This window comes from Pteropus alecto, unplaced genomic scaffold, assembly GCF_000325575.1.
Source record: "Pteropus alecto unplaced genomic scaffold, ASM32557v1 scaffold194, whole genome shotgun sequence".
Taxonomy (NCBI): Eukaryota; Metazoa; Chordata; class Mammalia; order Chiroptera; family Pteropodidae; genus Pteropus; species Pteropus alecto.
The window spans coordinates 1052967-1073452 of NW_006436281.1; the positions used below are offsets into that span (position 1 = coordinate 1052967).

Here is a 20486-nt window from a genome sequence, read left to right on the forward strand (position 1 = left end):
AAGAACAAGGACAGTGTCTGTGGGGTGCTTTGCGGTGCAGGCCTGTACAAGCAGCCATTGTCCCAGTACATGTACGTGATCAGCATTCAGATCCGAGCCACCAGGCTGTGGATGGTGGCAGTGGCTGGGCAGTCGCAGATGGCTGCTTCGAGGAGGGGATGGGCTGCTCCCACGGGTCTCTTATCTCATCCTCGGGCTGAGGGAGGAAGGAGGCTGTGGGCCAGTGGGGGAGAAGCCGAGGTAGAAGAGGTAGGTTGTGGCAGGCCCAGTGGGTGTGTCCTTGGTGTCTGCTCTCTCCTTAGCGGATCTTGGTTTCATCCTACGCTCGTCCTTGTCAGCCTTCTTCTTTAATCAGCAGTTTGCATAAAGAGACAATTCCCCGTCCATGTGAAAGTGGGAAGTAAACAGGTCTCAGCTCAGCCGTCTCCTCCTGCAGAAAGCCCCAAGGCAGAGCCCCCCGCCCCTCCAGCTGAGTCAGGCATCTCCTGGACTCTGCCATCTTAGTGCTGCCACTCTAGGTCATCACCGTGGGACAGGTCTGTCCCCCACACTAAACTGAGCCGTGAGGGCAGGGCCGGAGCTCAGTCACTGCCATGGCCCTAGCACAGGGCCTACACATAGTAGATGCCTGCTTAACAGTTGAATGAATGAACGACAGACTCCATGAACTAACTCCTCTGTCCCCATCTGATCCCGGAGGCAAAATAGTCCAGTGGTTAAGAACAGATTTTAGATCTTGCAGAGATATCTGTACACCGTGTTCATTGCAGTGTTATTCACCATAGTCAAGGTGTTCACTGATGAATGGATAGAGGAAATGTGTCTACATATGTCAGAGTGTTATAAAAAGGAAGAAAATCCTGTTACATGCTACAACACAGAGGAACTGCGAGGACATTATGCCAGGGAAATAAGCCAGTCGTGAAAAGACATACTGCAAGGTTCACATGAGTGAGGTTCCCAAAGTAGTCAGGCCCTTAGAGAAACCAGAACGGCGGTCGCCAGGGGCCGCGGGAGGGGAAAGGGGAGTGTTTAGTGGGTACAGTGTCAGCTTTGCAAGATGAAAAAGTTCTAGAGATCTCTTATACGACAAGGTGCATATAGTTGCAGCTGCTAGTACTGTACACTTTAAAATGGTTAAGATGGCAAATTTTATGTCAATACAGAAAATTACTCTTAAAAAAGGGAGTGGATTTTGGAGTCAGGCCCATTTGGGTTCAGATCCTAGATCTGCTTATTACCGATGTGATCTCAAGCAAGTGGGCCTCAGTAGCACTTTTTTCCCCATGGTAGAGATGTTTGAGAAAATATACACCAAACACTTGGTTCAATGCCTGGTTTTAGAACAGTTCTTTGACTTTTCCAGAAGCTTCCAGCTGAGCCAGGCTCTGGATTCAGGTTTTTTGCTCCCAGCCCAGTGCTTTTTTCCTTTCTGTGGTGCCGGCACTGCCTGTGACTTCCCCATACCCGCCAAAGTCCATCCTGTAAACAGTGTCCCATGAGTCTTGGCTGCGGGAACTGGACTTTCAGCCTGGAGCAGCCTCAGGGGTATGAGGGAGTCTTAGCCTTAGATTTGGTCAGCAGCTGTCACAGGGCTGAGGAACTGTGTAGCGGAGGAAATGAGGGCGGCAGGTGAGGTGCAGGGTGAGGAGTTAGATTCCAGCGGTGCCATCCCTGCCAGCCCCTGTGGTCTTGGGTGCGCCCCGCTCCCCTTCTTCAGGTGTGAAACGAGCCTTGTGACGGCCCAGCGCCCAGCACCCAGTGGGTGCAGGCTAGACAGCAGTGCGATACTGGCTGTAGCTACTGCTCAGCTCCTTGCGGTGGCAGGTGCTGCTGCTCTGCCGACCGGGAGATGGAGACAGGGAGGAGGTGCGGCATCGTGGAATCCCGATGCTGAGGGTTTGTCCTGTGGGGGTTCAATCTCCTCATCTGCCAGTGAGGAGTGCTGCTGAGCGCCTGCCACGAGGCCAGGCCTGTTGAAGGCGCTGGAGATAGGACCATGAGATCCCTACCTGGTGGAAGTGACATTCTAGTATGGGAGACGGGTGATCAGTGAACGTGAGGGATAAAATTGGGTGGTGGTGGGTGCTTTGAGGCAAACAAGGGGGTCAAGGAGATAGAGGAAATGAGGAATTGTGGGGTGAGCTATTTAGAGTTGACAGGGAAGGCTTCTAGAAGGAGATGTGAAAAAGTGAAGCCATGAGCAGGAGGGTTTCCAGCCGAGGGCAGAGCAGGCGCCGAGGTCCTGCGTGGAGCACGGCCAGGCCTGGCGTGTGTGAGGAATGGCGCAGGCGGGGGGAGGGGAGGCATGGCTCTGAGCAGAGGGACGCCGCCTCGTCGGCTTTGGCAGAAGCCCCTGGCGTGCGTGGAGAAGGGACTGCTGAGCGTGAGGGTGGCAGCCGGGAGCCCTAGAGGAGGCGCAGGTGTGGTCCCAGGAGGCAATGCTGGCAGGAGCGGGGAGTGGTGGTGGGGCGGTGGGGTGGTGGGGAGGCGTTTCCGAAGCTCGGCCAGGACTTAGTGGCTAGCTCTCCCGTGGCTCTTATGGGGTCCTCTGATGTGGGGTCCTCTGACGCAGCCCGGCATGCTGGGCTCTCGGCGAGGAGCTGCTGCTGCTAGGTTGTCTCTTTTCCCAAGGGTGGTGGTGCCTGGGCATTGTGACCCCCACAGGAGGGCTCGGGCCTGAGGGACGTAGACTCGGGGGGATGTTCTCCTCCGTCTTGGTAACCTTTTTTTTTTTTTTTTTAACTGTTTTGAAATATTATTCACATGCCACACAATTCACTCATTTCACGTGTGCAGTTCAGTGGTTTTCAGTAGATTCATGGGGTTGTGCAACCATCACCACAGTCTAATTTTAGAAAATTTCATGACCTCAAAAAGGAACCCTGTACCCATTAGCAGTCAGTCATCCCCCTTCCCCTCCCCAGACTTCCCAGCCCTGGGCAACCACTACTGTGCGTTCTGTCTCTGTGGATTCGCCTCTTCTGTCTGTTCACATAGACGGGATGGTGCAGTGTCTGGCCTTTTGTGCCCACCTAGCGTAACGTTCTTGAGGTTCATCCATGTTGTAGCATGTCAGTGCTTTACTCTTTTCTATTGCCAAATGAGATTGTCTAGATGCACCACATTTTATCTGTCATCTGCTGGTGGCCATTTGGATCGTGTCCACCTGGCTATTGTGAGTGGCGCTATGAACGTTTGTATACAAGTATTTGAGTACATTTTCAGTTCTTTTGGGTATCTGCCTAGGAATGGAATTGCTGGGTCGTATGGCCATTCTTTGTTTAACTTTTTTTAGAGAAGTAAATTTATTTATTTAAATTAGTTTCAACTATACAGTACATTGGTTAGACATCTATATTGTTCATAAAACGATTCCGCCAGTTGCTCCCTCCCTCCCCTGCCCCCCACTTAGCCATCATATTAATGCTGACTGCATTCCCTGTGCCGTGCTCCCTGTCCTCCTGCCCGACTGTCAACTACTGATTTGTCCTTCTTTAACCCTTCACCCCATTCTCCTAGCCCCCCAACCTCCCTCCCCTCTGTCACCAAATTGTCCCCTATGTTTGTGAGTCTGTTTTTGATTAGTTAGTTCTTTTTGTTCCTTAGATTCCACATATAAGTGAAATCATATGGTATTTAACCTTTCTCTGTCTGACTTATTTCACTCAGCATAATCACCTCTAGGTTCATCCATGTCGTTGCAAATGGTAGGGTTTCATTTTTTTGATGGCTGAGTAATATTCCATCGTATATATGAACCGTAATTTCTTTATCTAATCGTCTGTTGATGGGCACTTAGGTTGCTTCCATATCTTGGCTATTGTAAATTGTGCTGCCATGAATATTGGAGTGCATAGATCTTTACGAATTGTTTTGGTTTTCTTTGGATAAATACCCAGAAGTACAATTGCTGGGTCCAAAGGTATATCCATTTTTAATTTTTTGAGAAACCTCCATACTGTTTTCCATAGTGGCTGTACCAATTTGCAGTCCCACCAACCGTGAATGAATGAGGGTTCCCTTTTCTCTGCATCCTCTCCAATACTTGCTATATTTCGATTTATCGATGATAGCCATTCTGATAGGTGTGAGGTGATATCATTGTGGTTTTAATTTGCATTTCTCTGATGATTAGCGACCTTGAGCATCTTTTCACATGTCTGTTAGCCATCTGTATTTCCTCTTTGGAGAAGTACCTGTTCAGGTCTTCTGCCCATTTTTTAATTAGATCGTTTGTTTTTTTGTTGTTGAGTTGTATAAGCTCTTTCTAAATTTTGGATCTGAACCCCTTATTAGATGTACCATTAGCGAATATCTTCTCCCAGTCGGTTGTCTGTTTGTTTTGCTGATGGTTTCCTTTGCTGTACAAAAACTTTTTAGTTTGATGTAGTCCCATTCGTTTATTTTTTCTTTTGTTTCCCTTGCTTGAGGAGATATATCGGCTTCGACGTGGCTCCTTAATATTATCAGATGTAGGTGTTATGATCAGCTGGACTTGAGGTGATTCTCTGTGCTGGTTATTTTGCAGTTTGGTTGTAATTTCAGTGCGGTCTGGAAGGAGACGAACCCTGCTTTTCGCTAGTCCGCCATCTTCCCTGACCTCTCTCTTCTTACTCTATTTTTTTTTTTTTAATTAAATTTATTGGGGTGACCTTGGTTAATAAATGTTTAATTTTTTGAAGAACCTAGTTTTCCACATTTTTGTCAATACTTGTGATTGTTCATCCTTTTCATTTTAGCCATCCTGGTGAGTGTGGAGTGGTGTCTGTGGTTCTGATTAGTATTTCCCTGATGAGTAATGACACTGACCATCTTGTCATCGAGCTTGTCCGTCCTGGTGTCTTGGAGGCTGGTTCAGGCCAAAGCGCTCACACCTGGCTCTGAATGAGTGGCCCTGGGGTGGGGGCGGTGAGGAGTTGGGGGGTAATATTTTAGGGAGGGAGGTGTTGGTACTGGCTGTGCAGAAGATAGGGCCAGAGCTCAGCGCCTCTTACCACCACCTTGAGGGGAAACCCTTCCCTTGTCCCCAGAGGCTGGGTGTCCTCGTTAGTGCTGCCATCCTGTCACCCCTGTGCAGGTGGTTTACCTCTGAGTGAACTTGACATCAGAGGTGAGCTCGCTGCTGATGTTGGTTGTGTGGGGGTGGCAAGGTTTGGAATTCAGTTACGAGGTGACCTTCGGCCTCTGTCCCTGCAGAAGAAGGACCCAGCCCAGTTCCTGCAGGTGCATGGCCGAGCTTGCAAGGTACACCTGGATTCTGCAGTTGCCCTGGCTGCAGAGAGTCCTGTTAACATGTAAGACTGAGTTTGGGAGCCCGGGTAGTGTCTGAGACTGAGGGTTGGGGTCAGAAGGGACCTGGGGTATGAACAGACCTCTGGGGATTCAAGTTGGCAAGTCTTGGCCTGTATGGGAGTGTGACAGTCACCAGCTAAGAAGAGCCAACAAATGTTGAGATAGAGGCCCCAGGGTGCAGTGGTGATTGGAGGACTTAGAGGGGCTGGGGCCAGGGTTCAAGTTCTCCGCTCTTGTTTGGTTCTGAGGGCCCTACTCAGGCCCCTATTTAGGTGAGTTTGCGGCACGAGGGACTGAGAGGTAGGGGCCGTGGCATGGGGATACGAAGTGGCTGAGGTCCAGGCTCCCAAGCCCAAGGGGGCAGGGAACAGGCGCTGTGTGTCCTGAGCCGTGAGGACCCTAAGTTCCTTGCTTCCCACTTCAGGATGCCCTGGCAGGGGGACACCAACAACATGATTGACCGCTTTGACGTTCGCGCCCACCTGGACCACATCCCCGACTACACACCCCCACTTCTCACCACCATGTAAGCTGCCTCCCCACGGGGTTGCCAGGCGGGGAGTCCGAGCCAGCAGCGCCTCTTCTCTCCCAAGCTTTTGCCCACCTACCACCTTCCTGGACAGGAAGGAGGTGTGCAGTCAGTCCCCCCGCCCCCCGTCCCGCCCCAGTCCCCCAGCCTAAGCCGGACCCCTCATCCCCCATCCTGCTGGCTTGGGGTGGGCTCTGCCCTCTCCCTCTGATCTCAAGACCTTGACCTCTGCCACAGCTCCCCAGAGCAGGAGTCGGATGAGCGGAAATGTAACTACGAGCGTTACCGAGGCCTGGTGCAGAACGACTTCGCCGGCAGTGAGTGATCCGGGGTGCACGGGTTTGTTTGGGGGCGTCTGGAGACTAGAAGGCCTGGAAAAGTTTGGGAAAGGTGTTCTCCCAGTGCTTTCCACCACGGGGCCCTGGGTGTGATCCCAGCTCTGTCCCCCTTGGGGCGTCTGGCTCTGGAATCAGTACAGGCGACGTCTGCTGAACTAGATGGTCTTTCTGAGGTCACTTCCACAACCCAGGCCCTCTGACTCTTTTTTTCTCTAAAAAACTGGAGAAAATTGCAAAACCCCATTTTTTCCCTTCGTGTATTTCTCCTACCTGCATGGATCAGAATGTCAGTTCTGAAGAGGAAATTGCTCTTTGTTTTAAACAGTTATTTAGACAGAGTTAGACAGTTTGCGAAGCCTTCGTGTATGTCCAGTATCATTCCCCAAGCCAGCACTATTTTCACTTCCAATGAGAAAACGGAGGCTCGGGGAGACAGACTCCCCCACTCCGGGCTTGCCCAGGGAGGTTCGGCCCTGGCAGACTGGGCTTTTTTGTGTATTATCTAGCTACGTCTACATGGCCACCCAGCAAGGTTGGAAGGGCGCCCATTTTACAGCCAAGGTCGGCGAGGCTCGGGTTGGGGAGCTGTGTCTCGCTCTGCCCTGGAGCAGCGCTGCCTCCTGAGGGCTCGCCCTGAGAACCAGCTTTCTTGAGAGGACCTCGAGCTTTCCCTTCCCAGGGTTTTTCCTTGTGGAGTTGAGGGGCCGCACGAGTCCCTTAGCCTGGTGGGTCTTGGTCTCTTCCTGGAAAAGGGTGACAGACAGTTCTGTCCCACAGGTTGGATGCGATGGCTCGGCGAGGGGTGTGTAAACCCCCGGCACGGAGCCTGGCAGTCAGATCTCCCTGTGGGTTCGTTGTTCCTGTGTGTCTTTGTTCCTGAGATAGACGGTTTAGCATCTCTGAAACCAGAGATTGCCCAAATTTTAGCCATCAGCGAGGCCTAGAATCAAGGAAATTCATCATTGGTACCGTTGTGGTTTTTGCCTTTACCCAGGGCCACCCACACTCTGGGTATGAAGCCAGGGTTTCCCTTCATCTTGTCTCTCACTCTGTCTTTGTTCATTTATTCCCACAATTCCTGAGCACCTATGGGGTGTGGGGGCTATTTTGGGATCAGGGGTCTAGTGGAGGAGAGAACAGTATTTATGTAGTCATGAAAGTGGGCATCTGACAAGCTAAAGCAGCAGGTGTTAGGGCAAATGGGGTGCTGTACTCGGAGGTGCTCGGCCGAGCCGGGGTCAGTGAAGCATGGGTGGCTCCCTGGCCGTGAGGTAAGATGCAGGATTCCAGGTTGGGGCGGAAGGGGGAAGAGCCCTGTGGGGGACAGGAGGCAGCACCTGGAGGACCAGAGGGCCGACCCGCGTGGCCAGAGCGGGAAGAGAGAGGCAGCTCATGTGAGGAGAGGCAGCAGAGCCTCTCCTCTGGGCCTTCGTACACTACGGAAACCGGGACAGCTGCTGGAGCCAGCAGGGTTGGCTGTGTCCCCTCCAGGCTCGCTTTACAGAAGCCAGGACCCATAGAGGAAAGGGGCCTTGCTCAGGGACCCACAGTGAGTCAGGGGTAAGATCAGGGAAGGCTCTTGTGTATTGCTGAGCCCCCCAATGTCGGTGTTATGGGTGAACGAGAGCTCTGATGGCTCCAAACCAGACTTAATTTAAACCGAACCACAGAGGGACACACAGTGGAGTGGCCCATTGGGGTCCAGGTGACATCCGCTGCTCAGGATAGGTTTATAGTTCTGAAGGGTCCGGCCAGAGGCCCCGCAACAGTGGTAAAACAGCAGTGCCCAGGGACCAAGCGCTCACTCTGCTGGTGGTACCACTTTCTAGAAAAGAAAAGCGAGGCACAGCGCAGTGACGCCCCGTGACCAGGGTCGCATAGCGAGTCAGTGCTGTAGCCAGGGCCCTCCTGCAAATGCTGAGTCCTCACCACACACACTTTGTGATTATCTGGAAATCGGGGACTCTGCTCCTGGCAGGGCTTGGGTTGTCCCTGCCCTCCTATCCCCCACTGCATTCTCGTGTCCCCCTGGAAGTCCCAGTGTCCCTGGCCCCCTGTGACCCATGTGCCTCTTGCCTTGCCGCAGTCTCAGAGGAGCAGTGCCTGTACCAGATCTATATCGATGAGTTGTACGGAGGCCTCCAGAGACCCAGTGAGGACGAGAAGAAGAAGTGAGTCGGGGCCTAGGGCCCGGCGGGCGTCGGGGAGGCGGGAGGACCTGAGCCCCACCAGGGCGCGGCCTCATCGTCCTGTCTGTCTGGGTCTCTCCAGCGCCAGGGCCAGGGTTTGGTGCACAGTAGCGAATGTTTAGAGGAGGGAGCAGCACCGGAGGGGAGGGGTTCGCCGCAGACCCGCGGCCATGTTTCCAGCCTATAGAGTGGTGGGAGGCGCCGTTAGAGCAGACCCTGCGGAGAGACAGGCCTGGGGTCAAATCCCGCCTGCGGGTCCATCCCTCTGGGTCTTCGGGGTGCCCCTCTGCCTGGAGTGACAAGGACTGCAGGAGACGGGGCTGTAAAAGGCTTGTCCTCTGCCTGCTTTGCAGTAAGCTTCCGGCCAGCAGCAGCTGATGTCACTCTGGAGGGAGCTCCTCAGGGCTGTGTCCTTTGAGGAGTGGCGGGGTAGCGGGAGAGGGGAGAGCCCCTGCTGCCGCCTGGGAGGGGCAGCAGGCAGGCAGTCTCGCTTCTCTCCCCACCCCGTCTGGCTGTGTCTGGTCTCCCGCTGCTTTCGCACGTGCTGTGCCTCTCCCCCGGGGTGGCCTTCCCCGTAGCTGCGTCCCACCGGGTCCACATCATCCTGGATACCTGGCTCTCTCCTGCTGCCAACAAGCCTTGCCCCTTTGCGAGACTGATGCTTGCTGCTTCTGTCCCTGGAAGAGTTTTCACGGGCGCAACTGGTCCTTATCCACGAGCCCACTTTCAGGACGAGGCTGGCACGGGGGGGCGCAGCAGGAAGTGTTGACCACATTCAGCAGCAGACACGCACTAGGCCTCCATACCATTCTAAGCTTGGTGGGCAAAGCTTAGCCACAGTGTAACCCAAGATAACTCTGGGTCCTGCTCTTATGGCACTCAGTCAGGTGGAGGGAGACTGACCTAGTAAGGCCCCAACACAGGTTGGGCTGCAGCGTTCGGGACAGGGGTTGGCCCCACCTAGGGGAGGGCTTCATGAGTGATGGCACTGGAGCTGGGCCTGGAGGAAGGGGGAGAAGCTGCTGGGAGGGGCTCACGGGGTCCAGGCTGAGGGAGCATACGACAAGGACTAGGGCCTCGAGGCGAGATGCTCGCCGTGCTGTCGTGGACCTCGAGGGCTGGTGTGCAGCGTCCTCGCCCCTGGGCACTGCCGCGGCTCATGGGCTCCCCCGTCCCAGGCTGGCGGAGAAGAAGGCTTCCATTGGCTACACCTACGAGGACAGCACAGTGGCTGAGGTGGAGAAGGTGGCGGAGAAGCCAGAGGAGGAGGAGTCCCCAGCTGAGGAGGAGAGCAACTCGGATGAAGATGAGGTCATCCCCGACATCGGTGGGGTCCCCTCTCTGCCCTCCCCACCCCCGCAGTCCCTGGGCATCGTTTTCGTGTCTCGTCCCTCACCCTCTGTGGGGTGCCTAGTGCTCATGAGCCCCGTCTCTCCCTCCCCTGCTCCAGGGCCCGCCAGCCCCTGCTGTCCTCCCTGTCTCACCATGTGCTCCCGCTCCCTTGCGCTCTCCTTTCTCGTTTCTAGGACACCGCTTTATGAGACTGTCCCCACCTAGGTTCTGGCTCCGATCTCTTCTGCTTGGGTCAGCCTCTGTCTCACCCTCCCCTTTCTCTCTTCTCGAAAACAAGCGTTGGTCCAGTTACGGAGCCATCCTTCACCCACCCTGCCGTTTGCCTGCCTCAGTACCTGTCGATCCCACCATGCACCGTCTCCCTCGCCCCCTCCCCCCAGCACTCTCAGCCGGCCGGTGACCTGCCCATGTGGGAAGCATCCGGCCCACTTCCATTTCCACATCGTGCATCCAGCTCCTAAACGCTCGTGACCCACACCTCTGCCTCCACCTACCCTGTCAGTCCCCCGGTCACTCCTCCCTCCTCCCTCCCTCCCTCCACACATCTTGCTCATCCATTCCACGGCTTGCTCGGGCCCTCATCTGTCACATCACCTGCCCACCCCCACCCCCACCATTTATTATGTCCACTCCTGGCCAAGCCCTGTGCCGGGCTGGGGACGCTGAGATGAGCTGACTCGTGCCCTCCCTCCTGAGGCCTCCCGTCCGGTGGGCAGCCCCCGTCCCCACCTCCCGGGGTACTACCCCTATTCCCCCTCCTCTGGCTCGGCTTCGACCCCTGACAGCCTTTCTCTTGGTGCAGACGTGGAGGTGGATGTGGACGAACTGAACCAGGAGCAGGTGGCAGATCTTAACAAACAGGCCACGACCTATGGCATGGCTGATGGTGACTTTGTCAGGTGAGGCCTCTGGCGACACCCCTACCCATGCTGGACCTGGCATCTCTGGTCTTACCCTTGGTACTAACAGCCACCCCGTTCCTGAGTACTCGTGTGCCTGGCCCTGTACCAAAGGCTTGACACATTCAGGCTCCTGAGCTTGTGGGCCGGGTCCTTGTAACCTGGCTTCACCCAGTTAGAAACTGAGGCCTCACCCAACTCTGCACGACCTGTGTCCATCTGACCCGATGAAGCTCCCAGGGTTTCTGGGCCTGGTGGACAGCACCCTCTAGTGGAGAGGCTTTGTTCACTGGGTCATTGCCTTGCACTTGGCTGTTTGAGCTTCTGCCTGTGCCACACCCTTTGCAGATCACAGAGATCACCCTTTGCAGGTCCCAACTAACTGGGCTGTGAGTCGGAATCTGAATAATCCCGAGTCTGAACACAGCACCCTCTGCTCAGAACCCTCCGTGGTTCCCACCTCACTCAGTAGCAGCCAGCGTCCTCACCATGACCGTGAGGTCTCACCTGTATGGTCCTCCCTGCCCAGCCTTCATGTCCATGACCTTTTGACTCCTAAGTGTCGAGGCCCCACCCAACCTCTGGGCCACTCTGTGTGCTGTTGGCTCTGTCGGCGTCTGCGCAGCTTACTCCCCAGGTTCCTCCTCGGCTGTCACTTTCTCTGTGGCTTCCCTGCTCTCCCTGTCGAAAGCTGCTGCAGCTTCTGCCTGTTCCCTGGTACTTCCTGTCCCCCTTCCGTGATTGATTTTCCCATGAAGGTTTTCACCATCTGCCATAACATGTGTCCCATTCCCGTGGTCATTGTGTGTCTTTTCAGAATGTAAGTCCGTGGAGATGAGGATTTTTTTCTTTCTTTCTTTTTTTTTTTTTCTGTCAATACTGAATCCCCAAAACCTAAAATAGCACCTGGCATGCAGTAGGTGCCCAGTTATAGTGCTGAATGAGTGAGACGCCCCAGGGTGGCATGGGGTCCCTCACCTGCTACAGTGACTCTGCCTGTGGCCTGTCCCCTTCTCCCTCATGCCCCTCATCCCTCTGCAGGATGCTCCGGAAAGACAAGGAAGAGGCGGAGGCCATCAAACATGCCAAGGCCCTGGAGGAGGAGAAGGCCATGTACTCGGTGAGGGCTGGGCGGCCAGGATAGGGGGCAGGAGTGTGCCTCAGGGAGGGCACGCCCCTCACCAGCCAGGTTCTCACCCCACTCCAGGGCCGGCGCTCCCGGCGGCAGCGGAGGGAGTTCCGGGAGAAGCGGCTGAGGGGCCGCAAGATCAGCCCGCCCAGGTAGGTTGGGTCATTCCCCGCTGCTCCCTGACCCTGCCCCAGCCCTGCCGACGTCAGTCTGGGCTCTGAGGGGGTGGCTAGGGCTCAGGAAGACTGTGGGAGTAGGCTGTGGCTCGCAGAGAGTCCTAGTGGGGCAGTGAATGGGGAAGGTTTAGAGGTAGACATGGCCTTGAGGCGCGTGGGGACACGTTGCCCCGCCAGCCATTCACTCTGCTGGCCTCGGGACCCCTAGAAGGCTCTCCAGATGCCAGTCGGAGGCGGCTGGAAGACTCGAGGAGTACAGGCTGCTTGGCTGCTTCCTCACTGCCAGAGTTTGGGCAGGTGACTTCCTTCCTCCAGCTTCAGCTTCCTCCTTTGGAAAAGGGGCACTGTCACCTCCCAGGAGAGGGCCTGTGCCAGTGCCCTCATTGAAGTCTCAGGAAGGTTTGGATGAGGCAGGCTGGTGTGGTGTGGAAAGCCCGCCTCTTAGGCCGGGCGGCCCAAGGCCTCTTCTTGCCGCATCTCCTTTGTTCCAGGAGAGTGATGGAGGGTGGCTGTGAGGCCTAAACAACCTGTTGTGGGTTCAGGTTTTGGTGCGGGGTCTGGAAAGTGTTCTTTAAAGATTCACACTGGTTCTTACTGTCATTATCATCACCACGGAGGCGCAGGTCAGTGTAGTGCAGAAAAGCACGCACGGGCTTGGGGCCACATGGCTTGGGTTGGAATCCTGGCTCCTTTACGAGCTATGTGACCCTGGGCAAGTGTCAGCTAAGACATGTTTTTCTAATATCATCATCGTCTTCATTAATAAGCCTGGGCCCAGTTAGCAGAACCAGGGGCGTGGAGTGGGAGGGGGGATGCTCTCAATCGGGCCTGGAGGCCAAGCAAGAACAGAGCCACTAAAGTCCTTGTCGCTCAGGGTCAAAGTGTGTCTGGGACGTTATTTGGGGTTGGGACTGATGTTCAGGCTTGGGACAGACCTGGGGAGGGGCAGGGCCGGGCCGGGCCCATAACCTGGCCAGCAGCCCCCTCCTCACTATGCCTGTTCCCTGACTTTGGACTCCCAGTTGGGTGGCTGGGCCCAATTTCATGCCAGCTCAGGTCCCAAGTCCTTACTTGTCCCACCCCTTTCCTTTCTCCATAGCTATGCCCGCCGAGACAGCCCCACCTACGACCCCTATAAACGGTGAGTTCCCCAAGAGCCCACAGAACAACAGCCAGGAAACCCCCGCAATGGAGGGTGGTGATGAGAGGCGGGGGCTCCACCCTGTAGAACACCATCAGCTCACAGACAGGGTGATGTGTTCTGAAGGGTCTTGGCACCTGGTGTCAGCTGTGAGTCTGAAATTTTCTGATTTAAGCATAATGGAGTCTTGTGTTAAAAATGATCAACAAAGGCAGAAAGGCTTGAATTAGAAATCAAAAGACTGAAAAAAAAAGAAATCAAAAGATTCTTTCATCTGAACTTCCAGAAGTAACAGAACTAATAGAGACAGGTGGCCCAGCCGTGCACACGTGTGTCTCCTGGATGTGGCAGTGGCTGGGGAGGGGCTTTAAGTGTGGACAGACCTCAGTCTGACCCATTTCCCTCTTGAAAATGGAGCGGGAGGGACCTGCCCAGGGGTTCTCGGGTGGATAGGGGAGGTGAGGTACATGTACCTGTTGAGGAGAGGTCTGGCTCAAACATGTGGGTGCGAAGCTTGTCAGGCTCTTTTACAAAAAAGGCATTGTGCCACACTTAATATCTGAGAACGTGCTTTTTACCCCCAGCTTGGTGTATATATTGAGAAATTAGTCAGTGTTCCACATGTAGCCCATTGCCACCCTTTCCCCAGCCCAGTGAAGTCGGCACCATTCTCCGTCCCTCTCTGTCCTGGCAGTTTCAGAAAGGCTGCCTGGTCATGCGTCATATCCCCGTACAGCCTGGCTCTGTTCATGGGTGTTTGGTGCCATACCTCATTTCTGCCGCTCTGCGGTGCACGTCCTTGGCTGGGAGACAGGCTCGAGGAACCTGGTGACTGAGTGTCCCCCTGCCCTGCAGGTCGCCCTCGGAATCCAGCTCCGAGTCCCGCTCCCGCTCCCGCTCGCCGAGCCCGGGCCGAGAGGAGAAGATCACGTTCATCACCAGTTTTGGGGGCAGTGACGAGGAGGCCGCGGCGGCAGCGGCGGCGGCAGCCGCGTCAGGGGCCCCAGGGAAGCTCCCCACACCCCCCCAGCCCGGCGGCCCCGCACCGGGACGTAATGCCAGTGCCCGGTCGGTAACGCTTCCCGCTCCCGCTCCCGCTCGCCGAGCCCGGGCCGAGAGGAGAAGATCACGTTCATCACCAGTTTTGGGGGCAGTGACGAGGAGGCCGCGGCGGCAGCGGCGGCGGCAGCCGCGTCAGGGGCCCCAGGGAAGCTCCCCACACCCCCCCAGCCCGGCGGCCCCGCACCGGGACGTAATGCCAGTGCCCGGTCGGTAACGCTCTCAGGGCCGCGGCCCAGGCCAGTGCTGACCGGCCCGCGTGCCCTGCCTGCAGCCGCCGCTCCTCCTCCTCCTCTTCCTCCTCCTCTGCCTCGAGGACCTCCAGCTCCCGCTCCAGCTCCCGCTCCACCTCCCGTTCTCGTCGAGGTGGAGGTTACTACCGCTCTGGCCGCCACGCACGCTCCCGCTCCCGCTCCTGGTCCCGCTCCCGGTCCCGCTCCCGGCGCTATTCTCGGTCCCGCAGTCGCGGCCGCCGGCACTCAGCTGGAGGCTCCCGAGACGGACATCGCTACTCCCGCTCGCCCGCCCGGCGCGGCGGGTACGGGCCCCGGCGCAGAAGCAGGTATGCGTGGCCTCCTGTGCGTGGGGGACGAGAGTCCTGGGGGGGCCTGGGGCCCCAGGTCAGCACGACCAGGAAGTGTTTGGTTCGCAGGGGAGGCGCGCCTGCTCTGAGGGACTTCTGAGTGTGGTGACGTGGGGTGGAGCACAGCCACCATGCTCAGGGACACCGTGGGGACAGGAAACAGCTGCTCTTCTCACAGGGAGTTTCTAGGCTGAGGATGGAGAAGTGTGTGGCCACTCGAGTGTCCTGTGGTTTGCAGCAGGGCCTGGCCTTTAGGGCAGGGGCACTCTGGGGAAAGGGAGCCAGAAAAATCAAGGCAGCCCTTCGCGGGGTGGCGGGGGGGTGGGCAGGATTTGCCTGGAGCGCTGCAGGCGGGGCAGAAAAGAGCATCTCGGACAGAAACACTTCTCCTGCCTGTCCGCTTCCCCGGTGGGATCAGGGCTGCTTGCGGGCAGGCGGCTCAGCTCGGCTCCGTGGTTGAGCGCGTGGACTGCGGAGCAACTGCCCAGGTGTAGATTCTGGCCCTGCTAGCGACTTTTCGGGGCCTTATTTTCTCATGCTGAGAAAGAGAGATTAGTGTTGTCCTCGAGTTGTTGTAAAGGTTTGACAAGCGAATCCACGTAAGCTTAGTGCTCGCGCTCTAGTACTTGACAAGGGATGTTGTCAGCCTTGTCACCTGTGTTATTGCTGTGTGTGTTTCAGTGTTAGCTGCCTGCAGGATCTGGCAGGCAGAATGGAAGGGCCAGGGGGGCCCTGGTGAACTGGGGGGCACACGTCCTATCTGTCCGATCGTTGGCTGCTTGGTGCCAGGCTTGGTGTTGCTCAACTTCTGGTTTTTCAAGAGAAGTTGAGAGTCTAGATTTTTAAAGGGCAGCTCGCGTTTTCTCAACAGTGTCTGTAAATTTGAAGTTTGTAAAAACCCAGGACAGCCCCAACAGAACCGGGGGCGGGGGACGCTAGATTTGGTTTCCAAGTCAGTCACTATAGGCGGACTTGAGGCGATGACAGGAGAAAGGCCGGGGACAGGAGTCTGGTCACATCTTGAATGCCAGCCTTCAGGGGAGCCCTAGCGGAGGAGCCCCAGGGTCTCGAACAGAGAGAGGACAGGGCTGCTTGTCCCCAGGCTAGATCCTGTGGGTCTGCGTTGCAGCCTGATGGGGCAACTGATCCCCACTGGTGTGAGACTCTGGGCCCCAGCAAGGGGAGGAGGTGGTGAGGGCGTAGATGAGGTCACACCTCCTGAGCACCCAGAGCTGGGGACAGTGTGAAAAGTACAGAGCCAACCAGCCAGGTCCTGCCCTCCCAGAGATCACCTCCCAGGGAGCTGGGTGGATGGGTAATGAGTGAGTTTCAGGGTGGTTTATCAGAGGGTGGTCTGAGTTTAGACTGAGGAAGGCCAGGGAGCAGCTGGGGGGTTTCTGCAGGAAAGGAGCTAGAGGGAAGTGGGGTCACCCCGGAACCAACCACAGGGCTTTGAAGGAGGGCTGAAGATTCAGAGCCGGCAGGGGGGTGTGCGAATGGGGTCCCTGGAGCCTCACAGCGTCTCTCCTGCCCCGCCGTGCCCCCAGGAGCCGCTCCCGCTCAGGGGACCGGTACAGACGGGGCGGCCGGGGCCCCCGGCACCACAGCAGCAGCCGCAGCCGCAGCAGCTGGTCCCTCAGCCCGTCCCGCAGTCGCAGCCTGACTCAGAGCCGCAGCCCCAGCCAGAGCCGCAGTCGCAGCCCCAGCCAGAGCCGCAGTCGCAGCCATAGCCAGAGTCACTCGCCGTCACCCGCAAGGGAGAAGCTGACCAGGCCAGCAGCGTCCCCTGCTGTGGGCGAGAAGCTGAAAAAGTGAGCAGAGGCAGGGCTGGGGAGAGAGGGTTGTCAGCCGCAGGTGGGGGATGGTTTTCATTGTCGTCTTTTCAAAGGATGTCTGAGGGGGACACAGCCCTGTACTGAGGGATCTGAGAGCGACAAGGTGCCTCCCTGGGGGTGTCGCAGGCCCATGACCTTGAGTTTCTGAATGTGCGGGGTCTGAGATGGCAGCTGTCTTTCCCTCCTTCCAGGACCGAACCTGCCGCTGGTAAAGAGACAGGAGCTGCCAAAGTCAGTAAGAATTTGGAACTCGCCCGTCTAACTCCCGCCAGCAGCAGTGCCCAAGAGCTGGGCCCGGTGGGCCTGCAGGGGGGCCCGGGTGGGCCGGGAGATCCAGCCCCGGGAATCGAGGGGGACCAGGGGGGGTGGGGGGCTCTATCCCACGAGATCCGTGTCTGCCTCCCCTCCTCACTGTCTACTGGGCTCCCTCTGTCCCTGGGCCTCCCCACCCTCGTGGTGGGTGTCCACAGCCTGTCCCTCCCCACATGCCCCCACAAGTCCCAGGCTCGTGGATGAGGTGGGTCGTGGGAGCTCCGGGACACCCACCCCCTCTCCCGCCTCTTCTCCCCCTTCCCCAGCCCAAGCTGACGCCGCAGGAGAAGCTGAAGCTGAGGATGCAGAAGGCACTGAACAGGCAGTGTACGTCTCCCCATCTGTTCCTCAGTTCTTCCAAGCCCCGCTTCCTTCCAGCCTGGCCTTGGGGAGGAGTGGGAACGCCCGCCGCTCTGCTGCCTCTGCGCCGTGGGCCTCAGGAGGCAGGCGCTCTGGTGCTCAGAGCACGGCTTCCACACGGAAGTGGGGACTCTTGTGGGTCCCCCTCAGTCACCGTGATCCTCCCTCCCCACAGTCAAGGCGGATAAGAAGGCCGCTCAGGAGAAGATGATACAGCAGGAACATGAGCGTCAGGTCAGGGCGGAGTGAGGGGTGGGGCTCGGGTGGGGCGCCAGGGTGCCAGCCGGGCCAGCCCTCACCGCCCCTTCACTGCCGCCTCTGCCACAGGAGCGGGAAGACGAGCTTCGCGCCATGGCCCGCAAGATCCGTATGAAGTAAGCTGGTCCCCGCCGCCTGTATCGGGGCCACGGCTACCTGCTTCTGGGCCATCCCCCCACCCGCCTCGTTCCCCACCACCCAGCTCTGAGCTAGAGCCCTGGCAGAGCCCCGAGTGGAAAAGTCGGAGCCCCCTCTGGGCCTCAGTTTCCTCTCTCCACCCCCCGCGTACCCCTCTCTGCTCCGCCAGCCTCCAGCATACATTGCTGTTCTCTTGGCACAGACCCCTACCCGGTCCCGTCTGTCACTCCACTGGCCATTCTGTCTGGAGTAGCACCTGAAAACACTCCGTTTTCCAGCCCTGCTATCTTTGCCTTGAAGCACTAACCCCCACCTGTGTTTTTGATTATTGTTGGGGTCCCCACTGAGGTGTCAGATCCAGCTGCTGGCCTCTTGCTGGGTGCTCAGCCTCTAGAACACTGAGGTGGCGCTCTGTTAGTTGAAGGGTCGGTCTCTAGCCAGCCCCGTGGCCAGTCCACCCCAGTGCTTGGAGACGGCTTCTTTTGTCTCCCTTCTGCTTCTCTCATCATCTCGTATCTTCCTCTGCGGAGCCGAGTGGCTCGGAGCCTAGGGCAGACAAATTTGGGGTCCAATGCCAGCTCTGTCTCTCACTGTGTGGCCCTGGGTGGGGGGTACTAGTCCTTTCGGTGCTGACCTCACAGGATAGCTTGGGGATTTGTGCCCATAAGGCCTGAGTCCTCCCAGGGCCATACTGGACACCGTAGTACTTCGTGTTGGCAAGGAGGGGAGTCAGTGATGGGACTGTGTCAGCTATTACTCTTTTCTGGTTGTACCCGTACTTGTTGTAAGTCCTTGGACAAGCTACTTAACCCCTCTGAGCGGGATTCCTTCCTCTGTGGGGAGACGGGAAACGTAATGATGCACGTGTCTCGGTGGGATCCCGCTCTAGGGTGTAGGAAGGCCCGGTGCCCGACCCCACTGCTCTGAGTCGTTGTCAGTTTATTGCATGCGCTTTGTGTGTTGTGCTTCCGAGGGATGCTGCACGCTTCCATCGGCAGCTGGGCAGAGTGCCCAGCAACTCGGTGTCATGGTCAGTCAGACCTGGGTTCTGATCCCACCTCCGCCACCCACCAGCTGTGGGCCTTTCTCCCGAGCCTCAGTTTGCTCAGCTTCAAAATGGGAATGCAATAGTTGTCCCATCTCAGCCAGGTCAGGGCCAGAAGATCCCAGTAAATGTCACCTGTGGGGTTGCAAATTGTAGTCTGACGATTAAGCACTCATGTTAATTGGTGTAAGCCCCTCTGCTCGCCTGCACCCTGAGTGGGACAGGAAATGATCCACCCACCCAGCCCACCTGTCTGTTTGGCGAGCCTTTTGTAGCAAGGGTGACTGAGACTGTGGTCCCGCCTCTGCCCAGCAGCACCCCCTCTGGGCAGACTGTCCTCATTTCCCAGTGAAGATGGTTTGCTCTTGCACTGGGGCTGGCCTTGGAGTTCAGTGTTGTGGGCTGCACGCTCAGCCGTCCTGGGTTGCCTCCCCTTGCCCGTGCAGGGAGCGGGAACGCCGAGAGAAGGAGAGAGAAGAATGGGAACGCCAGTACAGCCGGCAGAGCCGCTCGCCCTCCCCCCGTTACAGTGAGTGTCCTCCTGGCCGCTGGGTTGGAAGAGCTGGGTGGAGGCTCTGGGGCTTTAAAAAAAGAAGCGATGTCAAAACCAGTCACAAAAAAACGTGGTACTTTTTCACGTTGGTCTTCTGTAAATTAAAATAAAATTCAAGACCGTAAGTGCACAGGCACGTAGCGTTGTCTCTGTCACAAGGGACTTGCAGGAATTAGAAGAATCACCCGTTTCCGGCACATTGGTGTGGGCGGGGGGCACAGGTTGCAGTCCCACAGTGGACGTGCTGGACGCACCTGTCTGGCCTCAGCTGGAGACACATCAGAGGTCCAGCCCCGGAGCCACTCCTGGGCCCTGGGCATTTGCCGTGTCCTCACCCCCTCCTCTCATTCCAGGCCGAGAATACAGCTCTTCCCGAAGGTGAGCAGGGTCCCTGGGAATCACTGTCCAGTGGGAGGGCCCGGTGGGTTCCTCTTCCCCCACTTTGCACTTTACAGTTTTCGAAGCTACCTCCTCCCTCATACTTCCTTCACTCCCACCGTCCCTCGGCAGCTGACTCCCGACCACTGCAGCCCCACGGTCCCCAGGCATGTTGGTGCACGTGTGTACGTGTGCACAGGGCAGGGCTCCCGTGGTCCCGCAGCCCTGCCCCACCCTCACGGGGCCCTCCCCTCTCTCTCTCTCTCCAGGCGCTCAAGGTCCAGATCCCGAAGCCCCCACTACCGACATTAGGCAGGAGTGTGGGGGATGAGGGCTCAAGCTGCGATGCCGCTTGTTTTGTTCTCTAATGAAATAAATTCAAAAGTTATTTAATTCCCTTTACCTGGCCTCATTGTTGTCCGTATGGTGGGTGCGGGGCTCCCAAACCCCCGTACCCCCAGCCGGGGAGGAAGCTTGCTGGGGTTGGGGGACAGGTGTGTGTTGCCCGTGGGACACCCAACCTGGGTCTGGTTGGCTGTGGCTCCGTGAGGGCAGGGGCTCGATCTGCTGGGAAAAGGGCCCACATGGGAGGCCAGGCCCGGACTTTGCCCAGGGCCTCCGGTGACAGGTCCAGGCCTCTCCCTGCCCTCGCCCACACCAGGAACCGGGAGCACGGCTTTCTGTGCCAGTCCTGCTGCGCCCCAGGCACTGGGGGCCAGCCTTCCCCTCACCCCCTCATTCCAAACCGGTCTGTCCAGCCGTCCACCCCAAGGATGGGAAGCCTCCTGCTCTACCTCAGACACCTTGAGAAAGCAGAGTCCACACGTGTGTAACTGGGATTTATTCACAGCGGGGGAAGGACAAGGTCGACACACCTGGTGGCAGTGGTACCGGGGACAGCGGGGAGGCGGGGCAT

General features: G+C 57.3%; 2 protein-coding genes across 6 annotated transcripts in view; one reads left to right on the forward strand and one right to left on the reverse strand.

Annotated features, from left to right (window-relative positions):
• Nucleotides 1-19970, forward strand: part of CLASRP (CLK4 associating serine/arginine rich protein) — a 24237-nt gene extending 4267 nt beyond the window's left edge. For 2 of the 5 annotated variants that reach the window (XM_006911790.2, XM_025046735.1), the window contains exons 3-21: nt 5200-5297; nt 5720-5821; nt 6062-6141; nt 8249-8333; nt 9530-9678; nt 10507-10603; nt 11645-11723; nt 11811-11884; nt 13008-13049; nt 13905-14117; nt 14383-14670; nt 16239-16502; nt 16718-16757; nt 17105-17165; nt 17374-17432; nt 17526-17572; nt 19086-19168; nt 19546-19570; nt 19840-19970. In XM_006911790.2, coding sequence (XP_006911852.1) covers nt 5200-5297; nt 5720-5821; nt 6062-6141; nt 8249-8333; nt 9530-9678; nt 10507-10603; nt 11645-11723; nt 11811-11884; nt 13008-13049; nt 13905-14117; nt 14383-14670; nt 16239-16502; nt 16718-16757; nt 17105-17165; nt 17374-17432; nt 17526-17572; nt 19086-19168; nt 19546-19570; nt 19840-19882 — 1929 coding nt within the window. In that variant the 3' untranslated portion in view covers nt 19883-19970. Of the gene's footprint in view, nt 1-5199; nt 5298-5719; nt 5822-6061; nt 6142-8248; nt 8334-9529; nt 9679-10506; nt 10604-11644; nt 11724-11810; nt 11885-13007; nt 13050-13904; nt 14118-14174; nt 14318-14382; nt 14671-16238; nt 16503-16717; nt 16762-17104; nt 17166-17373; nt 17433-17525; nt 17573-19085; nt 19169-19545; nt 19571-19839 lie in introns of all 5 variants that reach the window. The other 3 variants (XM_015589339.1, XR_003046286.1, XM_025046736.1) reach the window with 3 other exon arrangements.
• The window catches only part of ZNF296 (zinc finger protein 296), a 4002-nt gene continuing 3485 nt past the window's right edge, over nt 19970-20486 (reverse strand). The window contains exon 4 of the mRNA XM_015589273.2: nt 19970-20047. Coding sequence (XP_015444759.1) covers nt 19970-20047 — 78 coding nt within the window. The remainder of the gene's footprint in view (nt 20048-20486) is intronic.